The 18,894-nt window shown below is 48.1% G+C and overlaps 1 protein-coding gene across 7 annotated transcripts in view; it reads left to right on the forward strand.

The window, feature by feature from the left end:
• The window catches only part of NAV3 (neuron navigator 3), a 451,810-nt gene that overhangs the window by 232,738 nt on the left and 200,178 nt on the right, over nt 1–18,894 (forward strand). For all 7 annotated transcript variants that reach the window (XM_054173934.1, XM_054173935.1, XM_054173930.1 and 4 more), the window contains exons 2-3: nt 6,182–6,299; nt 7,031–7,083. In XM_054173934.1, the coding sequence (XP_054029909.1) occupies nt 6,182–6,299; nt 7,031–7,083 (171 nt within the window). The remainder of the gene's footprint in view (nt 1–6,181; nt 6,300–7,030; nt 7,084–18,894) is intronic.

Raw genomic sequence — 18,894 nt, forward strand, 5'->3', positions numbered from 1 at the left:
GCATGAAGGTTTTTTGCCTTTTGTTCTGCGTGACTTTCCTGTCCTTTGAAAACTGAGTATTGTTGGTGACGATGTGCACTGCAGCTTTGTGTCATCCCAAGGAGTCAAAGACAAAATATCAAAGAGGTGTAGTTACAGTGACACAGCAAAAGTGTGGAGAGGGGAGGCTCTGCTTCTCCTTATATTTGCATCAGAGAATTTAATCTACAGCACACATATCACTACCATTTCATAGGTCTGTCTACATGCTTTTCATTTTGTACAGCTGACACTTGAGCAGTTGGGTCTGTGGAAGAGTGAGATCAAAGAGTCATAGAATCAATCCGGTTGGAAAAGACCTCAGAGAGCATCATGTCCAACCTATAATTGATGATGAATGAGAAGGGGCATGCTATGGTGACAGGGAGAAAGAGATGCAAGCTGTAATCCCTACAGAAAGAGGCTGAATTAAATGTGACATTCCACTGCCAGCTGAGTGTTGGTATTGTCTCTGTTAACAACAGGGTCCCACTGTGTTTTTCTTGGAATACTCCTGAAGTGACCAACCTCCACTTTTGCCACTCCTTCCTCCCAGTATTTTATATTTTTTTCCCCTACTATTGCATGAGTATCAAAATACCATCACTGAAGTTTTGGTATGAAGTGTTTGGGCAGATGGGCAGAGTCCAAGGGCAGGAGATTGAACACATCCAAGTGCCGGGTTCTGCACATTGGCCACAGCAACCCCATGCAGAGCTACAGGCTGGGGTCAGAGTGGCTGGAGAGCAGTCAGGCTGAGAGGGACCTGGGGGTACTGGTCGATGGTAGGCTGAACATGAGCCTGCAGTGTGCCCAAGCAGCCAAGAGGGCCAATGGCATCCTGGCCTGTATCAGCAACAGTGTGGCCAGCAGGAGCAGGGAGGTCATTCTGCCCCTGTACACAGCACTGGTTAGGCCACACCTTGAGTCCTGTGTCCAGTTCTGTGCCCCTCAATTCAAGAAAGATGTTGACTTGCTGGAAGGTGTCCAGAGAAGGGCAACCAAGTTGGTGAGGGGCTTGGAACACAAGCCCTATGAGGAGAAGCTGAGGGAGCTGGGGTTGCTTAGCCTGGAGAAGAGGAGACTCAGGGGTGACCTTAATGCTCTCTACAACTACCTGAAGGGAGGTTGTGGACAGGCAGAGGTTGGTCTCTTCTCCCAGGCACCCAGCACCAGAACAAGAGGACACAGTCTCAGGCTGCGCCAGGGGAGGTTTAGGCTGGAGGTTAGGAAGAAGTTCTGCACAGAGAGAGTGATTGCCCATTGGAATGGGCTGCCTGGGAAGGTGGTGGAGTCACCATCATTGGAGGTGTTCAGGAGGAGATTTGATAGGGTGCTTGGTTGCATGGTTTAGTTGATTAGGTGTTGCTGGATGATAGATTGGACACGATCTCTGAGGTCTCTTCCAACCTGGTTTATTCCATTCTATTAATCTTTGGTTTACAGAACACTGCTTACATTCTCTGTGCTTGTCACTTTTCAGTTAATGAGAGAAGAAACTTATGAAGGGAATAGGTGGGGGAAGTCCATTCTTTGAGTATTAGCTACTTGCAAAGCAGCTGCTCATATGGAGAGCATAGTTCAAATTGCAGTCAGAATTAGGATGGGTTCAAGAAATTGTGTGTGGGTGTGACAAGTGAAAAAGGAAATGCTTGGTGAGTATTTTTATTTGTAATATGAAACCAAACTAAACTAATATTAGTAGGTATCAAATTCTGTGTGTTCCAGGACATCAGTTTCATTGGAATACAGAAGATAGTTCTGCTTATAGTGATAGCTCAGAAAACATAGCTGAGACATTACTGTACGAGAATGGCTGAAGTTGCAGTGGTAGTAGCAGGGAGTGCATGATGCTGTGGGTGTGGGATGTCTCTTTTATCATCATAGAATCACAGAATTGTTAGGGCTGCAAGGGACCCCAAGGACTATCCATTTCCAGCCCCCTTGCCACAGACAGGGACACCTCGCATTAAAAGTGCCCACAAAAATCTTTAGAGACAGCCCCCCCCCCCCCCCCCCCCCCCGTCATTGGCCTTCATTAAATATAGTTGATGAAGAAACTTCCTGAGCTACAGCTGGCTTTAAAAAGCATTTCAATGGAGCCTTTCATATCACTCATTAAAAAAAGGGTATTGGAGAGTGAAAACACAGGCTACTGAAGCAGAGTTCTGGGTGCAGCAGGGAAATTTAGGGCTCCTTCTAACAGCAGCATCCTTTGGCTATAGGGTAGCTGAATCCACTTCCACAATTTAATTCTGTGGAGGTATATAAAGCTGCCAAGAAAACAATGGCAAACCACCTGGTGATCCTCTGCAGGGAAAAGGGAAGAAATGAGTAGACCTATTTTCTGCCTCTTTTAATGAAGAAGGATAAAATTTGTGACAGAGGTACTCAGAGAGCAAAGGAATCCTTAGGATGTGAACATGGGCTGAGCAGTGAGCATTTGCTGTGTGGAACATGCCCTGTGAAGGGCCACGAGGATGAGCAGAGGGCTGGAGCTCCTTGGCTGTGGAGACAGACTAAGAGAGTTGGGGCTGTTCAGTCTGGAGAAGAGAAGGTTCCCAGGAGACCTTCTTGTGGCCTTCTAGTATCTGAAAGGGGCTCCAAGAAATCTGGGGAGGGACTTTTGAGGGTGTCAGGGAGTGATAGGACTGGGGGGGATGGAGCAAAACTAGAAATGGGCAGATTCAGATTGGGTGTCGGGAAGAAGTTGTTCCCCATGAGGGTGGTGAGAGACTGGCACAGGTTGCCCAGGGAGGTGGTGGAAGCCTCATGCCTGGAGGCTTTGATGGCCAGGCTGGATGTGGCTGTGAGCAACCTGCTGCAGTGTGAGGTGTCCCTGGCCATGGAAGGGGGGTTGGAACTGGATAATCCTTGAGGTCCCTTCCAACCCTAACAATCCTATGATCCTAATTCCATATAGAGTCATACAGAAGTTGTTATTTTCCTGCAAGGAGAGCAGGACATCTTCAGAAATATGACAGCTTTTTATTACAAACCCATATGTATATGTTACATATATTCCCTTCATCTGGAAAGGAAGAAAAAACTGCTCCAGTACAGGCTGCAGGGAGGTGATCTGCTAGAGAACAGCCACAAGGAGAAGGATCTGGGAGTACTACTGGGCAACAAGTTCTGCATGGGACAGCAACGTGCCCTGGGGGCCAAGAAGGCCAATGGGGTCCTGGGGTGCATTCAGAGGAGTGTGTCCAGCAGAGCCAGGGAGGTTCTCCTCCCCCTCTACCCTGCCCAGGCCTCCCCTGGAATATTGCATCCAGTTCTGGGCTCCCCAGTTCAGGAGGGACAGGGATCTGCTGGAGAGAGTCCAAGGGATAGCTGCAAGGATGCTGAAGGGACCGCAGCACTGCCTGATGAGGAGAGGCTGAGAGCCCTGGGGCTGTTCAGTCTGGAGAAGAGAAGACTGAGAGGGGATTTGATCAAGGTCTACTAATATCTGAGGGCTGGGGGTCAAGAAGGCTTCCTGTTCAGAGCTGATTGATAAGTGAGTGCATTTTCCACATAGGCTTTATTGCTTTTTTTCCTCCTTTCCTTCTTCATTTCTGGAAAGCAGCAGTGAGGGGGAAGAAAGGGTCTGTAAATGAGGCACAAAAGCAGAGATTTATTGAAGGAGGAGAGCAGGCTCCAGGGACCTCCAGGTAAAAAATTTGTAATTAGCATCTTATCAAATGACTAAACAGCTCCTGCTCCACCACCACCATTCCTGCACCCAGCCCAGAGCTGGGGGCAAGACCCTCACCAGCCAAGATACCACTCAGAGGAGCCCAGCCCCAGTGAGGAGGCTCAGCCAGCACCCGTGGATGGGATTGGAGGAGTCATCAATCATAGCCCTAACAACCGGGGGGCCACCAGGCCCCCCGGCCTTTGTTGTCACCACCACCACCACCCAGTGTGCACCAGGGGCACTCACCAGAGTGAGAGGAGGATCCTCAGCCCAGATGGGCTCAGCTTGGGGGCTGCTGCCTTGCCTGGTGGGATTAAATAGGGCAGTGGGTGGGGAGGGCCAAGTGGTCACACCTGGGGTGGGAGGAGACTCCAACAGAGTCCAGGTGCTCTGGGTTTGAGAGGAAAAGGGGGAAATGGAGCAAAACTAGAAATGGGTAGATTTAGATTGGATGTTAGGAGGAAGTTCTTCCCCATGAGGGTGGTGAGAGACTGGCACAGGTTGCCCAGGGAGGTGGTGGAAGCCTCATCCCTGGAGGTTTGTGCAGCCAGGCTGGATGTGGCTGTGAGCAACCTGTTGTAGTGTGAGGTGTCCCTGGCCATGGCAGGGGGGTTGGAACTGGCTGATCCTTGGGGTCCCTTCCAACCCTGACAATTCTGTGATTCTATGAAAGTAGATGCTGATTCTCCAGGTAAGCTCTGGGCTGGTCATTTCTCTGCCCTGGCTCTGCCACAGATATCTTTGGTGTCCTAAGCAAGTAGCTGATGACTTTGGCCTCTGTTTTTCTGGTCACAAGTTGGGTTCTAACCCCTCTCTCCCAAGGGTCCATGAGATGAAATAAAAGGATGTTTATAAAGTGATCTCATGTTGGTGTTATGGAAGAGGTGCAATTCCCACATTTTTAAACCATGTTCTCAGCAGAGACAGAGCCCTAGCTGTTACATGTACCTACAGAGTGGCATTGTCACATATCTCTGATTTCTCTCTGTGGCAGCACCCTGCACAGTGGGAGGTTCTGCAGAAGTCCTTTTCTATTTTTTTGTGAAGTGAGGAGAGGCCACAGACATCCTGAAAAGGGAGCCAGTGCTGGCTGCCAAGGGCCATTGATACCTCCAGCTGTGTGCCACCCCTGCACTGAGCTCTGCTAGTCCGAGCTGCTTCTGCGTGCTGGGGCACAGCAGAATGGTCTGAGCCCTTCCTCGGGGGGCACTCTTCCTTCCACAGGTGAAGTCTATTCCTCTCCTCACCCAAAGGGAACCTGGTTCCCCTTGGTGTGCTGTAGGTGTTACTGAAAGCTCTCTCAGTGTCTGGGTATGCTTTATGAAATCATGGAATCACAGAACTGTAAGGGTTGGAAGGGACCTCAAGGATCATCCAGTCCCAACCCCCCTGTCATGGCCAGGGACACCTCACACTACAGCAGGTTGCTCACAGCCACATCCAGCCTGGCTGCAAAAACCTCCAGGCATGAGGCTTCCACCACCCCCCTGGGCAACCTGTGCCAGTCTCTCGCCACCCTCATGGGGAGCAACTTCCTAACATCCAGTCTGAATCTACCCATAGAATCATGCCTTCAACCCCTCTCTTAACACCCTTCTCCCCCATCCCCCCTTATTTTGGAGGCTGCAGTTCAGCTGGTCTTTCTCAACCTTTTGTTGATAAGTGCCATTTCTGTGCTGCCTGTTGCTAAGTATTTGGTGCTGCTCAGTCTCACCCTCCCTCCTCCCTCTCCCCCCTCCTCTTTTGGCAGAGGAAGAGCACAGTGTATTTCCAGCATATATACTCTAATTCCAGCCATGAGACTACTGTACATCTGGTGTTCTCAGTCTGCTCTGTGCACATGGCAGCAGGCTGCACCTCAGACAGGGGGACAAATGACTTGGCCCTGTGCAGGGAGGCACGGTGATGACTCCAGAAACTGCCACAGAGCCATCGCCAGGGGCAAGATCCCCAGCAGCAGCTTGCTGAAGTCTTACCAAAACACAGGCACACGTCTCTGCTGTCTCTGTCCCTTCGGCAGCCCCAGAGGGTGGAAGTTGGTGCTTGGGGGGGGGTGGGGGTGGGGGGTGTGCAGAGAGGTAGAAACACGGTGGGAGGTGGAATTGCAGTGGATGTGGCTGATTTATGACAGGAGTTTCCTCTGTAGTCATAAGGGGAATTTTGCTTGGTCACAGCAAGTTTGAACCCTCATGAAACAGTCTGAATCATTTGAAGTTAAAATAAAACAGAGAATGGAAGGGGGGGGGGGACATGGCTGGGGCTTTTCTCTTCTCTTTTCTTTTCTTTTTTTTTTTTTAATGGCCCAAAACTTCAACACTAAAATAGTTTCCTTTGGTGCTGACTTCTTAAATGGGAATGTGATCCAGTATAGTTCTGGTGTGCAAGCCAATGTTTGTTTTAAAAAGTTTCGTTGTCTTCTCTTCCCTCTTCTCCCTCTCCCCCGTGCCCTCCTCCCCTCCCCCCCCCCCCCCTGCTCTGCAGATTTACACTGACTGGGCTAACCACTACCTAGCAAAATCTGGCCACAAGCGGCTGATCAAGGATTTGCAACAGGACATTGCAGATGGAGTTCTGCTAGCAGAAATCATCCAGATCATCGGTAAGACCCGGGGCTGAGAGGAGCACTGCGAGCTGACTCCTCGTGGCAGGGGGGGGGGGAGGGGTATATATAATTCAAGCTGAATGTATTTAACAATAAGATGAACCCTGAATAATGCAGTCTGACTGGGTCCATATGTCTCTGATGTTTGTGTGGTTCATCCTCGCCTTAATTAAAAGAGATGTTTGTGTGAGCATGTTTGGAAGCGGCTGCCGAACTGTACTTTAAATGGCCAGAGCTGTGTCTTGCACACTTTGAATTGTCAGAAATGAATGCTCCATTAAGCCATATGTCTCCCATGTGTGCATTTCGTTACTTGGAGAGCTCATACTTTCTGGGATGCCTTGAAACTGTATCCTGACCCTGAAAAGACAATTGTGGAAGGTTTCATGTCAGCAGTTATTTTGCAGGGGGCTGAAGAATTAGCAGCGACCTCCTTCGCACTTCCCCCTTCGCATGATTTGGCATGTGGCAGCAACTGCTGCTAACCAGAGTGTTGTTACTGTACAGCTGAGCTGCACTTAGAGAGCAGCTCTCTGTCAACAGAGCCCTGGGCACTTCAGTGCTCTGTCTTTTCTGCTCTTCTTCTGGTTTCGGGTTGTTGGGGGTGGGTTTTGGGGTTTTTTTGGCTTGTTTTTGTTTTGGGCTTTTATTTTTTTTGGCCAGAGAGAGGAAAGGAAAGTTTTCTCTGATTGTTTACTTCTGCTTTTCTCCTCACTGTTTTTATGTAGCAAATGAAAAGGTTGAAGCTATCAATGGCTGTCCCCGGAGCCAGTCTCAAATGGTAAGACTAAAATGCAATTTTCATCTGTGTTGGCACCTCTGCGCTTTCCTACAATGCTTTTAAATGTGGGTTATTTAGGCTGTGAATATTCTGTCCCACAGTTATGACAAAGCCCTAATTGTCATCTTGTGTACCTGGTAGTTTGGGGGTTTCCCCCTTCCCCCATGCATGTTGTGTTTTTCACTTCATTTCTATGCTTGCTTAACTTTGGGTCTTGAGGTAGCCCAGCAGCAAAACTTCACTTCTAATTAATCCAGAAGTGCCTCAGCAGACCTGGACTTCTGATGAGCCACTTCATTTTCATTTTCATTTCATTTCATTTCATTTCATTTCATTTCATTTCATTTCATTTCATTTCATTTCATTTCGTTTCATTTCATTTTCATTTCATTTCATTTAATTTTATTATTTCATTTAATTTCATTATTTCATTTAATTTCATTATTTCATTATTTAATTTCATTTCATTATTTCACTATTTCATTTCATTTCATTATTTCATTTCATTTCATTATTTCATTTCATTTCATTATTTCATTTCATTTCATTATTTCATTTCATTTCATTATTTCATTTCATTATTTCATGCTTTCATTTCATTTCACTTTTAATTTTCCTTTAGATTTGGGTGGGTTTGTTGGGTTTTTGGGTTGTTTGTGGGTTTTTTTGTGTTTTAAGGGCAGTAAATCCAAGAGTAAATTTTTAAATGGAGTCTTAGTGTCTGGAAAAGTGGTATGATGAACAAGGCTTGCCAAATTATTTTTGAATATAAATAGCCTTTTTGGATTGTCCACTGCAAAGTCCAGTTAGATGCACTGACTCCAAGCCTTTCAGAAATAGCACTTTAGTCATATAGGTCTCTGAGCTATAGTTGGCAGCTGCTTAAAAGACATTTTAATACTCTCAGGCGAAAAGCATTTTTGTGGCTGTGATTCATATGGAGTCTTATTAATCTCCCTCTGTGTTTGTGGCTAGTCAACTGCGTTTAAGATAAAGCCCTCTTAGAAGGCAGTGGAGCTGGCAGGTACAAAATCTGAGCCTCAGGAACACCATCATGCACTTACTGAGTAATTTGCAGTTCCAAAGGTGCTCCCCTGAGCTGGGGACTTTGCCCTCCTGCTCACACCTAAATAGGATGTGGTTAAGTACCAGAACAAGAGGACACAGTCTCAGGCTGCGCCAGGGGAGGTTTAGGCTGGCGGTTAGGAAGAAGTTTTACACAGAGAGAGTGACTGCCCATTGGAATGTGCTGCCCGGGGAGGTGGTGGAGTCACCATCACTGGAGGTGTTCATGAGGAGACTTGATAGGGTGCTTGGTTGCATGGTTTAGTTGATTAGGTGGTGTTGGATGATGGGTTGGACACGATGATCTTGAAGGTCTTTCCAACCTGTTCTGTTCTGTTCTATTCTATTCTATTCTATTCTATTCTATTCTATTCTATTCTATTCTATTCTATTCTATGGTGCACGATTGGCTGGCAGGGGCTTTGAAGTCTAACGGTTTGGATGAGCTTGCATAAGAGCAGACTGCTGAAGCTGGTCTTAAAAGTAGAAATGGAGTAGAAAAAAAAAGAACAATTACATTAATTCAGTGCATTTTTCAAAGGGGGAGGGAGGAATTTCAGCTCTTTTTTCCCCCTTTCTTTTCTGCAAAGCTGCAAAAGGTGAAAGGGAAAATGAAGAGTTGAGGCTCTTGGTTCTCCCCTTTCAAAAGATGTGCAGCTTTACAATAGGTTTTGTTGGGTTTTTTGTGTTGTTGGGGGCTTTTTCCCCTCTGGCTTACAGGATGTTTGAAACAGTCCACAGTTAGAGTAGCAGAAATTTCCTTGATAATAGCTATTACTTTAATTACTCATATTACAGCAGCACCTAGTGGCCCCGGCTGAGAATGTTGGGAACTCCAGCACGGACCTCTAGTGTTACACAGATAAAGAGATAATCACTCTCTACTTCAATCACATTAAAGCCTGCCGTTCCAGACAGGCAAGGCAAACAGGGAAGGACAAAAGCACGGAAAAGTTGGATAATTTCCCAAGGTTCTGTAAAGGGATAGTGACCAACCAGGATTGCTGAGGGACTCGCCACTCTGGTGTCTGTTGAGCTTCATTTCCATGACAAGAGTCGAGCTGCAGAGAGAACTGCTCACTCTAGCAATGTTTTGAGTTTTAGCCTAGAGAAGAGGAGGCTCAGGGGAGACCTTCTTGCTCTCTCCAACTCCCTGAAGGGAGGTTGTAGCCAGGTGGGGGTTGGTCTCTTCTCCCAGGCAACCAGCACCAGAACAAGAGGACACAGTCTCAAGCAGTGCCAGGGGAAGTTTAGGCTGGATGGTGGAAGAAATTCTGCCCAGACAAAGAGATTGGCCATTGGGATGCGCTGCCCAGGGAGGTGGTGGAGTCACCATCCCTGGAGGTGTTTAGGAAGAGCCTGGATGAGGCACTTGGAGCCATGGTTTAGTTGATTAGATGGTGCTGGATGATAGGTTGGACTGGATGATCTCTGAGGTCTTTTCCAACCTGGTTGATTCTGTGATTCTGTTTGCTTCTCCAAAGAGACAACATTTGTGTACATTCCCTGTTCATAGGTGAATCTTGATGGGTCATAGGGATTCTGGATTTTACCTCTAGATCCACTGCAGTTACGGGGAAAGCAATGCTGATGTATGATGCTGCAACAGTACCTGTGGGAATCTCTTTCTGTCTTCCTCTTGCTGTAAGCACATCTTTCAGCTCAGCCAGGCCAAAGGCTGTCTCTCAGGTACTCTGATTGTCCCCCTCCAAATGATCTTGTGCATAGGCATACATCCCATTTCTCACATTTAGCAACTTAAACTTGATGGAATTTTCCCTCTCTACAGTCTGATTTTCCCACATTTTGACATACTAATTTTACACTGCTGACTTCTTCAGCTGAGCTTGGAAATTAAAAATCTGAAAGTAGTTCAAACTTTGCAGCTTTCCTCTCCAAAATACCTCAGTGACTCCACAAATCACAGAATGTTAGGGGCTGGAAGGGACCTCGAAAGCTCATCCACCCAACCCCGCTGCCAGAGCAGGAGCACCTAGAGCAAATCACACAGGAACACATCCAGGCAGGGCTTGAATATCTCTACAGAGAGAGACTCCACAACCCCCCTGGGCAGCCTCTTCCAGGGTTCTGTCACCCTCACAGAGAAAAAAATTCTTCCTCCTGTTTCCATGGAACTTCCTCTGCCTCAGCTTCCACCACTGCCCCTTGTGCTGGCATTGGGCACCATCTTGTCCCATTTTCAGCTACTTTCCCCTGGAAGTGCTCAGTTTTGTCAGCCCACTCAGTTAATGATAGGCCAGTTCCCTTCTGGGAGCAGTGGCTTCTTGGATATTTGCATTGTGCATCTTTTCATGTTTCTTTTAAATATATATAAAATACTTTTGTTTTTTCATTTTCACAGCATCACAGAATGTTAGTGGCTGGAAGGGACCTCGAAAGCTCATCCAGTCCAACCCCCCTGCCAGAGCAGGAGCACCTAGAGCAGATCACACAGGAACACATCCAGGCAGGGCTTGAATATCTCCAGAGAGGGAGACTCCACACCCCCCGTGGGCAGCCTCTTCCAGTGTTTCCTTGTAGTTAGGTCTATTTCAGTGTCTGTGATGACTCTCTGGTCATCTTGGCAGTGATATATAAAGTATTTGCAGACAAGCTGAACTGGCTCCAGATGTCATAGTTCATGCAAAACAAATCCTGTGCAGCCCAGCAGCATCCAGTGTCTGCATAGTTAGCTTTACATCCTGGCAGTCATTATGCTCACACTTAGTATCATAGTATCAGTCAGGGTTGGAAGGGACCACAAGGATCATCTAGTTCCAACCCCCCTGCCATGGGCAGGGACACCCCACACTAGATCAGGCTGGCCACAGCCTCATCCAGCCGGGGCTTAAACACCTCCAGGGACGGGGCCCCAACCACCTCCCTGGACAACCCATTTCAGGGCTTCACCACTCTCATGCTGAAGAACTTCCTCCTCACATCCAGCCTGAATCTCCCCACCTCCAGCTTCATTTCATTCCCCCCAGTCCTATCACTACCTGACACCCTCAAAAGTCCCTCCCCAGCCTTCTTGTAGCCCCCTTCAGATCCTGGAAGGCCACAATTAGGTCACCTTGGAGCCTTCTCTTCTCCAGACTGAACAGCCCCAACTCTTTCAGTCTGTCCTCATAGGAGAGGTGCTCCAGCCCTCTGATCATCCTCCTGGCCCTTCTCTGGACACCTCCATATCCCTCTTGTAATAGGGGCTCCAGAACTGGATGCAGTACTCCAGGTGGGGTCTCACCAGAGCTGAGGAGAGGGGGAGAATCCCCTCCCTTGACCTGCTGGCCACACTTCTCTTGCTGCAGCCCAGGATCTGATTGGCTTTCCGGGCTGCAAGTGCACACTGAGAGCTCATGTTGAGCTTTTCGTCCACCAGCACCCCCAAGTCTCTCTCCTCAGAGCTGCTTTCCAGCCAGTCCCTGCCCAGCCTGGATTTGTGCCTTCTGATGTCACACAGGGAATTGGGGAACATCAGATATCCTGGGAAATCTATTAGTTCCTATTCAAATCTCAGAAACTTTAAATAAATGCACTGTGGTAAAAAAGATTTTGCTGTTTCTCACAAATGCTTTTGATGAGGATAACAAGGATTTAAAACTCTGTATATTCTAACATACATGGTCTGCCTTGTGATGTAGAGTCTTAGAATCATAGAATCCTAGAATGGTCTGGGATGGAACTGACCTCCAAAGCTCATCCAGTTCAATCTCCCTGCTGTCAGCAGGGACATCCCCAACTAGATCAAGCTGCCCAGGGCCTCCTCAAGCCTCTTGTTCTGGTGCTGGTTGCCTGGGAGAAGAGACCAACCCCCACCTGGCTACAGCCCCCCTTCAGGTAGTTGTAGAGAGCAAGAAGGTCTCCCCTGAGCCTCCTCCTCTCCAGGCTAAGCAACCCCAGCTCCCTCAGCCTCTCCTCACAGGGCTGTGCTCAAGGCCTCTCCCCAGCCTCATTGCCCTTCTCTGGACACGTTCAAGAGTCTCAATGTCCTTCTTAAGCTGAGGGGCCCAGAACTGGACACAGGACTCAAGTTCAGATTGTTTTTCTTCTTGAACATATTAAAAACATCTCTAGTGTTTTTGCCTGTAAACAAATCATAGCAAATAGAAAGCAAGCATACAGTGTCAAATTAAATCAGTCCTGGGGGTTGCCAGAGAAAATGCAGGAGGATCAAAAACTGTTGGCCTGAAAATCTTTATTGTGGTGACATCTGCAGTGTTGTCCTTAGAGAACTTTACAAAAGTAATGTTTTATTCTCCCCTTGTGCACCCTACAGTCTTTATAGCTTCATAAGGAGTAAAAATGCATTCAGGGGTGCCAAAGATTTTTATAATATTGCTCCTCAAGTTGAGTTTTTTTTCCTGCAGAGATTAGTTTTGTCTTATTAGCTGCTTTTTCTTCCTCAGAATGATCTCCTACTAATTCCCATGAGAGCTGTCCATGTACAAAAGCATCCTTAGCAGCAGCTGGTAGCAGTACTTTTCTCATAGTTATCAAAGGGATGGAGACCATTCTGATTAACAGGGCTTGAATTTGATGAAGACTAGATTTCATTTTGTTAATCTTATCTTTGGAACACTTTTCTACCATTTTGTCCACATATGCCTCAAAGGAAATTGTTCTGGTTTAGGATACAGACATGCTGTAGTCCAACAGAGGGAGCTGAGGTCAGTAGACATGCAGGACTTGCTTGCCGCATCCTGGAAACCAGGAGGCTGGAAAAGGCATTGGACCTGTAGCACGTTGTCAAATGGATGTAAAAAGCTTCAGTTAGCAGAGCTGACACCATCCTGAGTGAGCAGATATGAATGAATTTAGCAAGAAGGAGGTGGAGTAAGCCTCTGCTGAAGTAGTGAATATTTTTGTCCTCCAGGGAAGGAGCCTCAACCACCTCCCTGGGCAACCTGTGCCAGTCTTCCACTACCCTCATAGGAAAGAACTTGTTCCTAACATCCAATCTAAATCTGCTCTGCTCTAGCTTAAAGCCACTGTGCCTTGTCCTGTCCCTTTGCAAACAGTCTCTCTCCAGCCTTCCTGTAGCCCCCTTCAAGTACTGGCAGGCTGCTATTAGGTCTTCCTGGAGCCTACTCTTCTCCAGGCTGAACACCCCCAGCTCCCTCAGCCTGTCCTTGTAACAGAGCTCCTCCAACCCCCTGATCATTTTTGTGGCCTCCTCTGGACCCTCTCCATCAGCTCCATGTCCTTCCTGTGCTGAGGGCTCCAGTCCTGCACACAGTGCTCCAGGTGAGGTCTCAGCAGAGCAGAGCAAAGTGGCAGAATCACTTCTCTGGCTCTGCTGGCAATGCTGCTTTGGATGCAGCTGAGGCTGTGATTTGCCTTCTGTGCTGCGAGCTCACACTGCCTGTTCCTGCCCAGCTTCTCATCCACCAGCACCCCCAAGTCCTTTTCCTCAGGGCTGCTTTCTCTCATGTTCTCCCCTAGTCTACATTGACAGTGAGGATTGTTTCAGCCCAGGTGCAGAACCCTGCACTTGCTCTTGTTGAACCTCATGAGGTTCCAGTGGGCACCACTTCTCCAGCTTGTCCAAGTCCCTCTGGATGCCATCCTGTCCCTCTGCTCTACTGACAATAGGTAGAAACTACTACTTGTGCCTGAGTATGCCTGCCTGAGAGTATGCACACTTCCATTCAGTATGGACACTTGCCTTCAGATTCCCTGTGACACAGATGTTTCGGGCAGACACTGTTGAGTAGCATCCCTCGGTATCCAGGAATGTCGATAACCAATGGCAAGAAGCTCAGCATTAACATTCTGTGTCTAAATCTATATGTATTTTTCTTTTTGTGAAAACCAGGAGAATTTTATATAAACTAAGCATTGCAAGTTCTACTTAGCTCCAAAGAATTCCTCCTAAAAATGTGTGGAGTAGGGTTACATGGTGCTCTTTGAGAAGTGGAACCTCCTGTGCTGGAGTTTCTATCCATTGCCCCTTGTCCTACAACAGGGTGCAACTGAGCAGAGTCTGTGCCCTCCCTCTTGACCCCCAGCCCTCAGATATTTATAGACATTGATTAAATCCTCTCTCAGACTTCTCTCCAGACTGAACAGCCCCAGGGCTCTCAGCCTCTCCTCCCCAAGCAGTGCTCCAGTCCCTTCAGCATCCTGTTAGCCCTCCCTTGGACTATCCCCAGCAGATCCCTGTCCCTCCTGAACTGGGGAGCCCAGAACTGGATACAATATTCCAGGGGAGGTCTCAGCAGGGCAGAGTAGAGGGGGAGAAGAACCTCTCTGGATCCACTGCACACACTCCTCTGAATGCACCCCAGGATCCCCTTGGCCTTCTTGGTCCCCAGGGCACATTGCTGTCCCATGCAGAACTTGTTGCCCACCAGCACGCCCGGGTCCTTCTCCTTGGGGCTGCTCTCCAGCAGATCACCTCCTAGCCTGTACTGGAGCAGTTTATTCTTCCTTCCCAGGTGCAGGACTCTGCACTGATCCTTGTTGAACCTTATCAGGTTCCTCTCTGCCCAGTTCTCAGTCTGTCCAAGTCTCTGAATGGCCTCAGAGCCTTCAGGTGTCTCAGCCAAGCCTCCCAGTTTGGTATCCTCAGCAAACTTCTGAGCAGGCTCTCTGTCCCCTCATCAGTGTCACTGATGAGGATGTTGAAGCTGTGTACCTTTTCTAACCAGGGTGTGTACAGGCTCCAGAGAATTGGTAAGCAGGAATTTTGTCCTTTCTGCCACCTTCCTGGCAATACAGATTGAACAGGGAAGCTTTTGCCTTGGGTGCCCTTAGCATGGGTATCTCCAGTATCATCTGAAACTTCGCTCCTTCTCTGCAAGTCTCCCTCTCTTCCAGGTGTATTTTAAAGGACCTGGTCACCCTGTTTGTATTACAGTGGGAGCCTTCTCTTACAAGCTTTCTCATGCAAAGTGAAAGATCCTCTCTTCTTGGAGAGCTGCTGCCTCTTGGAACAGACCTTGATCTACCTTCATTGGGAGTCTGCACTTGAATTTCCATTCCCATTGATGAAGGCAGAATCTGGACAACAAAATAAACAAACCAATAAATAATTTAAATAAATGAATGCATACATAAATAGGGTTTAAAGTGCTCTTGATAACTGCCCGTGTTGTCCATGCCCTTGTGCAGCCAGGGTGTTACCCAGAGGGAAGTTTGATAAGGACATTTTGCCCTCAGTGTAGCTGGGAGCTCTTCACGTTTCCCAGCTCCCAGCAACTGCAGCTCTTCCTGGGACTTTGTAAGTGGTGGCAGAAGTTCCATGCTCTCTATTCCTTGGGAATAATTTGTCATGGCTTTTATGTTCTTTGATGTCCCTGCTCCCCAGTGCTTTGCTTGCCAGTTACTTCTGTGTTTCTGAATCCAGCTCTTGTGGTTTGGTGGAGCAAAGCCTCATGCTTTCAGGAATGTAAGATACTCATTGGGGCCACACTGATGACAAACACTTACTTGTAAGTCTGTCCTCTCCTGCCTTGCAGCAGTGAGAGCCCTGGACTGAACTGGGCGAGGCTGATACAGCTCCATTCTGAAAGGATCTAAGCAAATGCTTATCCCTGCAGGAAATTACACTCTTCAGCAGGACAGAGGTTCAGATTTCCCACTTTCTAAAGATCATCGAGTCCAACCTGTCACCCAACACCTCCTGACAACTAAACCATGGCTCCAAGTGCCACATCTAAGCCTTTTCTGAACACCTGGAAGACCAAGGATGGGTCACCTGCCAACTGGCAGCAGAGGCAAGGTGCAGAAAGTCACCTGCCCTGCCCGCCCCAGGCAGCAGCTTTGGAGTGAGCAGCCCAAAATGAAGCCACAACTGTCCTGAGCTTCAGCTTGACCCAAACCCTCCTCTCATCTCCTCCTTGGCCTTTAAAACCCTCCTGAGCTCCTCCCTGGCCCAAAGCCTCCTCAGCCATCCTCACTGAAGTTGTGTTCTGAAGAAATCTGGGGCCACTGATGAAGATGACACCTCCAGGTTAGACTTGGTAGAGAATAAAGGAGGGGAAAAATCATCCATCCTGCCTACAGAAGTTATGGCTTTGGAAAGGAAGGGCAGAAGGCAACCAAATCATCACTTTTTGGCTAGGATTGGAGTCTGGTTTGACCTTTTCGTTAGGCCTCTTTACGTTGCACTGGAACAAGCAGTTCTCTTTACATCCAGGGAAGGTCTGAGGACATTAAAAGAACCACAGGATTTATGACAACTGCTGTTCACAGAACAGCTCAGAGTTACTCACTCACATCAGGCAGTGAGACACACATTCCCCTCAGCCACTCGCATTGCACTGTCTGAAGTCATAAAAGAAAATGCCACAGGATTCCATCCTGGATGCAGTTTTACTCCTCAGGAAGATGTAAATTGTTCATTAAGTATAAATTGTAGGTGGTGATTAGTCTCTTTTTTTTTTATTAAGTTTACAAGTTCCTTGTCCTGTTTAATATGTGGAATCGCAGGAGAAAACTCATGTGGGTGTTAATGAAGTAATCATGTCACAAGAAGTGCTTCTGTTGGGATGATATCAGTCAATGAAATCTACTGAGAAAGTAGGTGAGGGTTGGTTTTGCTTGGCTGGGGCTAGGCTTAGGGTTGTGCACATTTTGCTTCTGTAGACCAAGACTGCAGTTCACACTACTTCCTTGTAGTTTTCCCTACTTCTTTGAAACTCTCCTCCCTTTAATCAATAGCTGGGATACACCAGTAATTTCATGGCTCTGAGACAGATGGCATCAAGCTGAGTGGTGGTGTTGATACACCAAAGGGACAGGATGGCATCCAGAAGGATCTGGAGAAGCTGGAGAAATGGTGTCTCATGAGGTTCAACAAGAGCAAGTGCAGGGTTCTGCACCTGGGCTGGAACAATCCTCACTCTCAATACAGGCTGACGGAGGAGGTGAGAGAGAGCAGCCCTGAGGAAAAAGACTTGGGGATGCTGATGGATGAGAAGCTGGCCAGGAGCAGGCAGTGTGAGCTTGCAGCACAGAAGGCAAATCACAGCCTGGGCTGCGTCCAAAGCAGCATTGCCAGCAGAGCCAGAGAGGTGATTCTGCCACTTGGCTCTGCTCTGCTGAGACCTCACCTGGAGTACTGTGTGCAGGACTGGAGCCCTCAGCACAGGAAGGACATGGAGCTGATGGAGAGGATCCAGAGGAGTGACACAAGAATGATCAAGGGGTTGGAGCAGCTCTGCTACAAGGACAGGCTGAGGGAGCTGGGGGTGTTCAGCCTGGAGAAGAGAAGGCTCCAGGGTGACCTAAGAGCAGCCTGCCAGTACCTGAAGGGGGCTACAGGAAGGATGGAGAGAGACTGTGGACTGTGATTCCATTATCTCACCCAAGTCTTCTCCCCATTCCTCAGCTGTCAAGAGCTTCATTCTGTGAGAAACTCCTTCTGTTAAACTGTATTGGCAGGCTGTGCAGAGAGTAGGTAGTGAAGCCCTTTATGCATGAAGAGTAGTGGGTGACACACACTCTGAAGTATTTAATGTTTGAAGAGGTACAGTCAGCAGTCTCCCCCATTCCTCCCCACCTGTAATTAGCTTTCTATATTCTTAATTTTTCTGTTATTCATTGGGTGGGTTTTTTTGTGTGTTTCAGTTTATTTTGATTTGCTTTCTTTTTAACTTGAAACAGTCATCACAGGATCAGAGGCTCACAGGATGTTAGGGATTGGAACAGACCTCTGGAGATTATTGAGTCCAAGCCCCCTGCCAGGGCAGGACCAGAGAATCCAGCACAGGTCACACAGGAACACAGCCAGATGGGACTTGAAAGTCTCCAGAGAAGGAGACTCCACAACCTCTCTGGGCAGCCTGTTCCAGTGCTCTGTGACCCTCACAGTGAAGAACTTCCTCCTCATGTTAAGGTGGAACCTCCTGTGCTGGAGTTTCTATCCATTGCTTCTTGTCCTATCCCAGGGTGCAACTGAGCAGAGCCTGTCTCCTCCCTCCTGAACCCCAGCCCTCAGATATTTATAGACATTGATTAAATCCTCTCTCAGTTTTCTCTTCTCCACACTAAACAGCCCCAGGTCTCTCAGCCTCTCCTCACCAGGGAGTGCTCCAGTCCTTTCAGCATCCTGGTAGCTCTCTTTTGGACTCTCTCCAGCAGATCCCTGTCCCTCCTGAACTGGGGAGCCCAGAACTGGATGCAGTATTCCAGGGGAGGTCTCACCAGGCAGAGTAGAGGGGGAGGAGAACCTCCCTGGATCTGCTGGACACACTCCTCTGAATGCCCACCAAGACCCCACTGGCCTTCTTGGCCCCCAGGGCACATTGCTGTCCCATGCAGAACTTGTTGCCCACCAGCACTCCCAGGTCCTTCTTCTTGTGGCTGTTCTCCAGCAGATCCCCTCCCAACCTGTCCTGCTGAGTTCATTCTTCCTTCCCAGGTGCAGGACACTGCACTCATCCTTGTTGAACCTCATCAGGTTCCCCTGTGCCCAGCTCTCAGTCTGTCCAAGCCTCTGAATGGCCTCAGAGCCTTCAGGTGTCTCAGCCAAGCCTCCCAGTTTGGTATCCTCAGCGAACTTGCTGAGCAGGCTCTGTCTGTCTGTCCCCTCATCAATGCCATTGATGGAGATGTTGAACAGGACCAGACCCAGCGCTGATCCACTGGTTCCAGCTGTCCAGCTGGGCCTGGCACCATTGACCCCATGTGAACATTCCCTGAAGTTTTGGAATTGGTCAAGTATATATTTGTGATACAGATGCTTGGAAGGCACTGGAAAGTTTAACGCAGCAATGCAGTTAAAATACACACAGACACAAA

Source organism: Dryobates pubescens, chromosome 27 (assembly GCF_014839835.1).
Source record: "Dryobates pubescens isolate bDryPub1 chromosome 27, bDryPub1.pri, whole genome shotgun sequence".
Taxonomy (NCBI): domain Eukaryota; kingdom Metazoa; phylum Chordata; class Aves; order Piciformes; family Picidae; genus Dryobates; species Dryobates pubescens.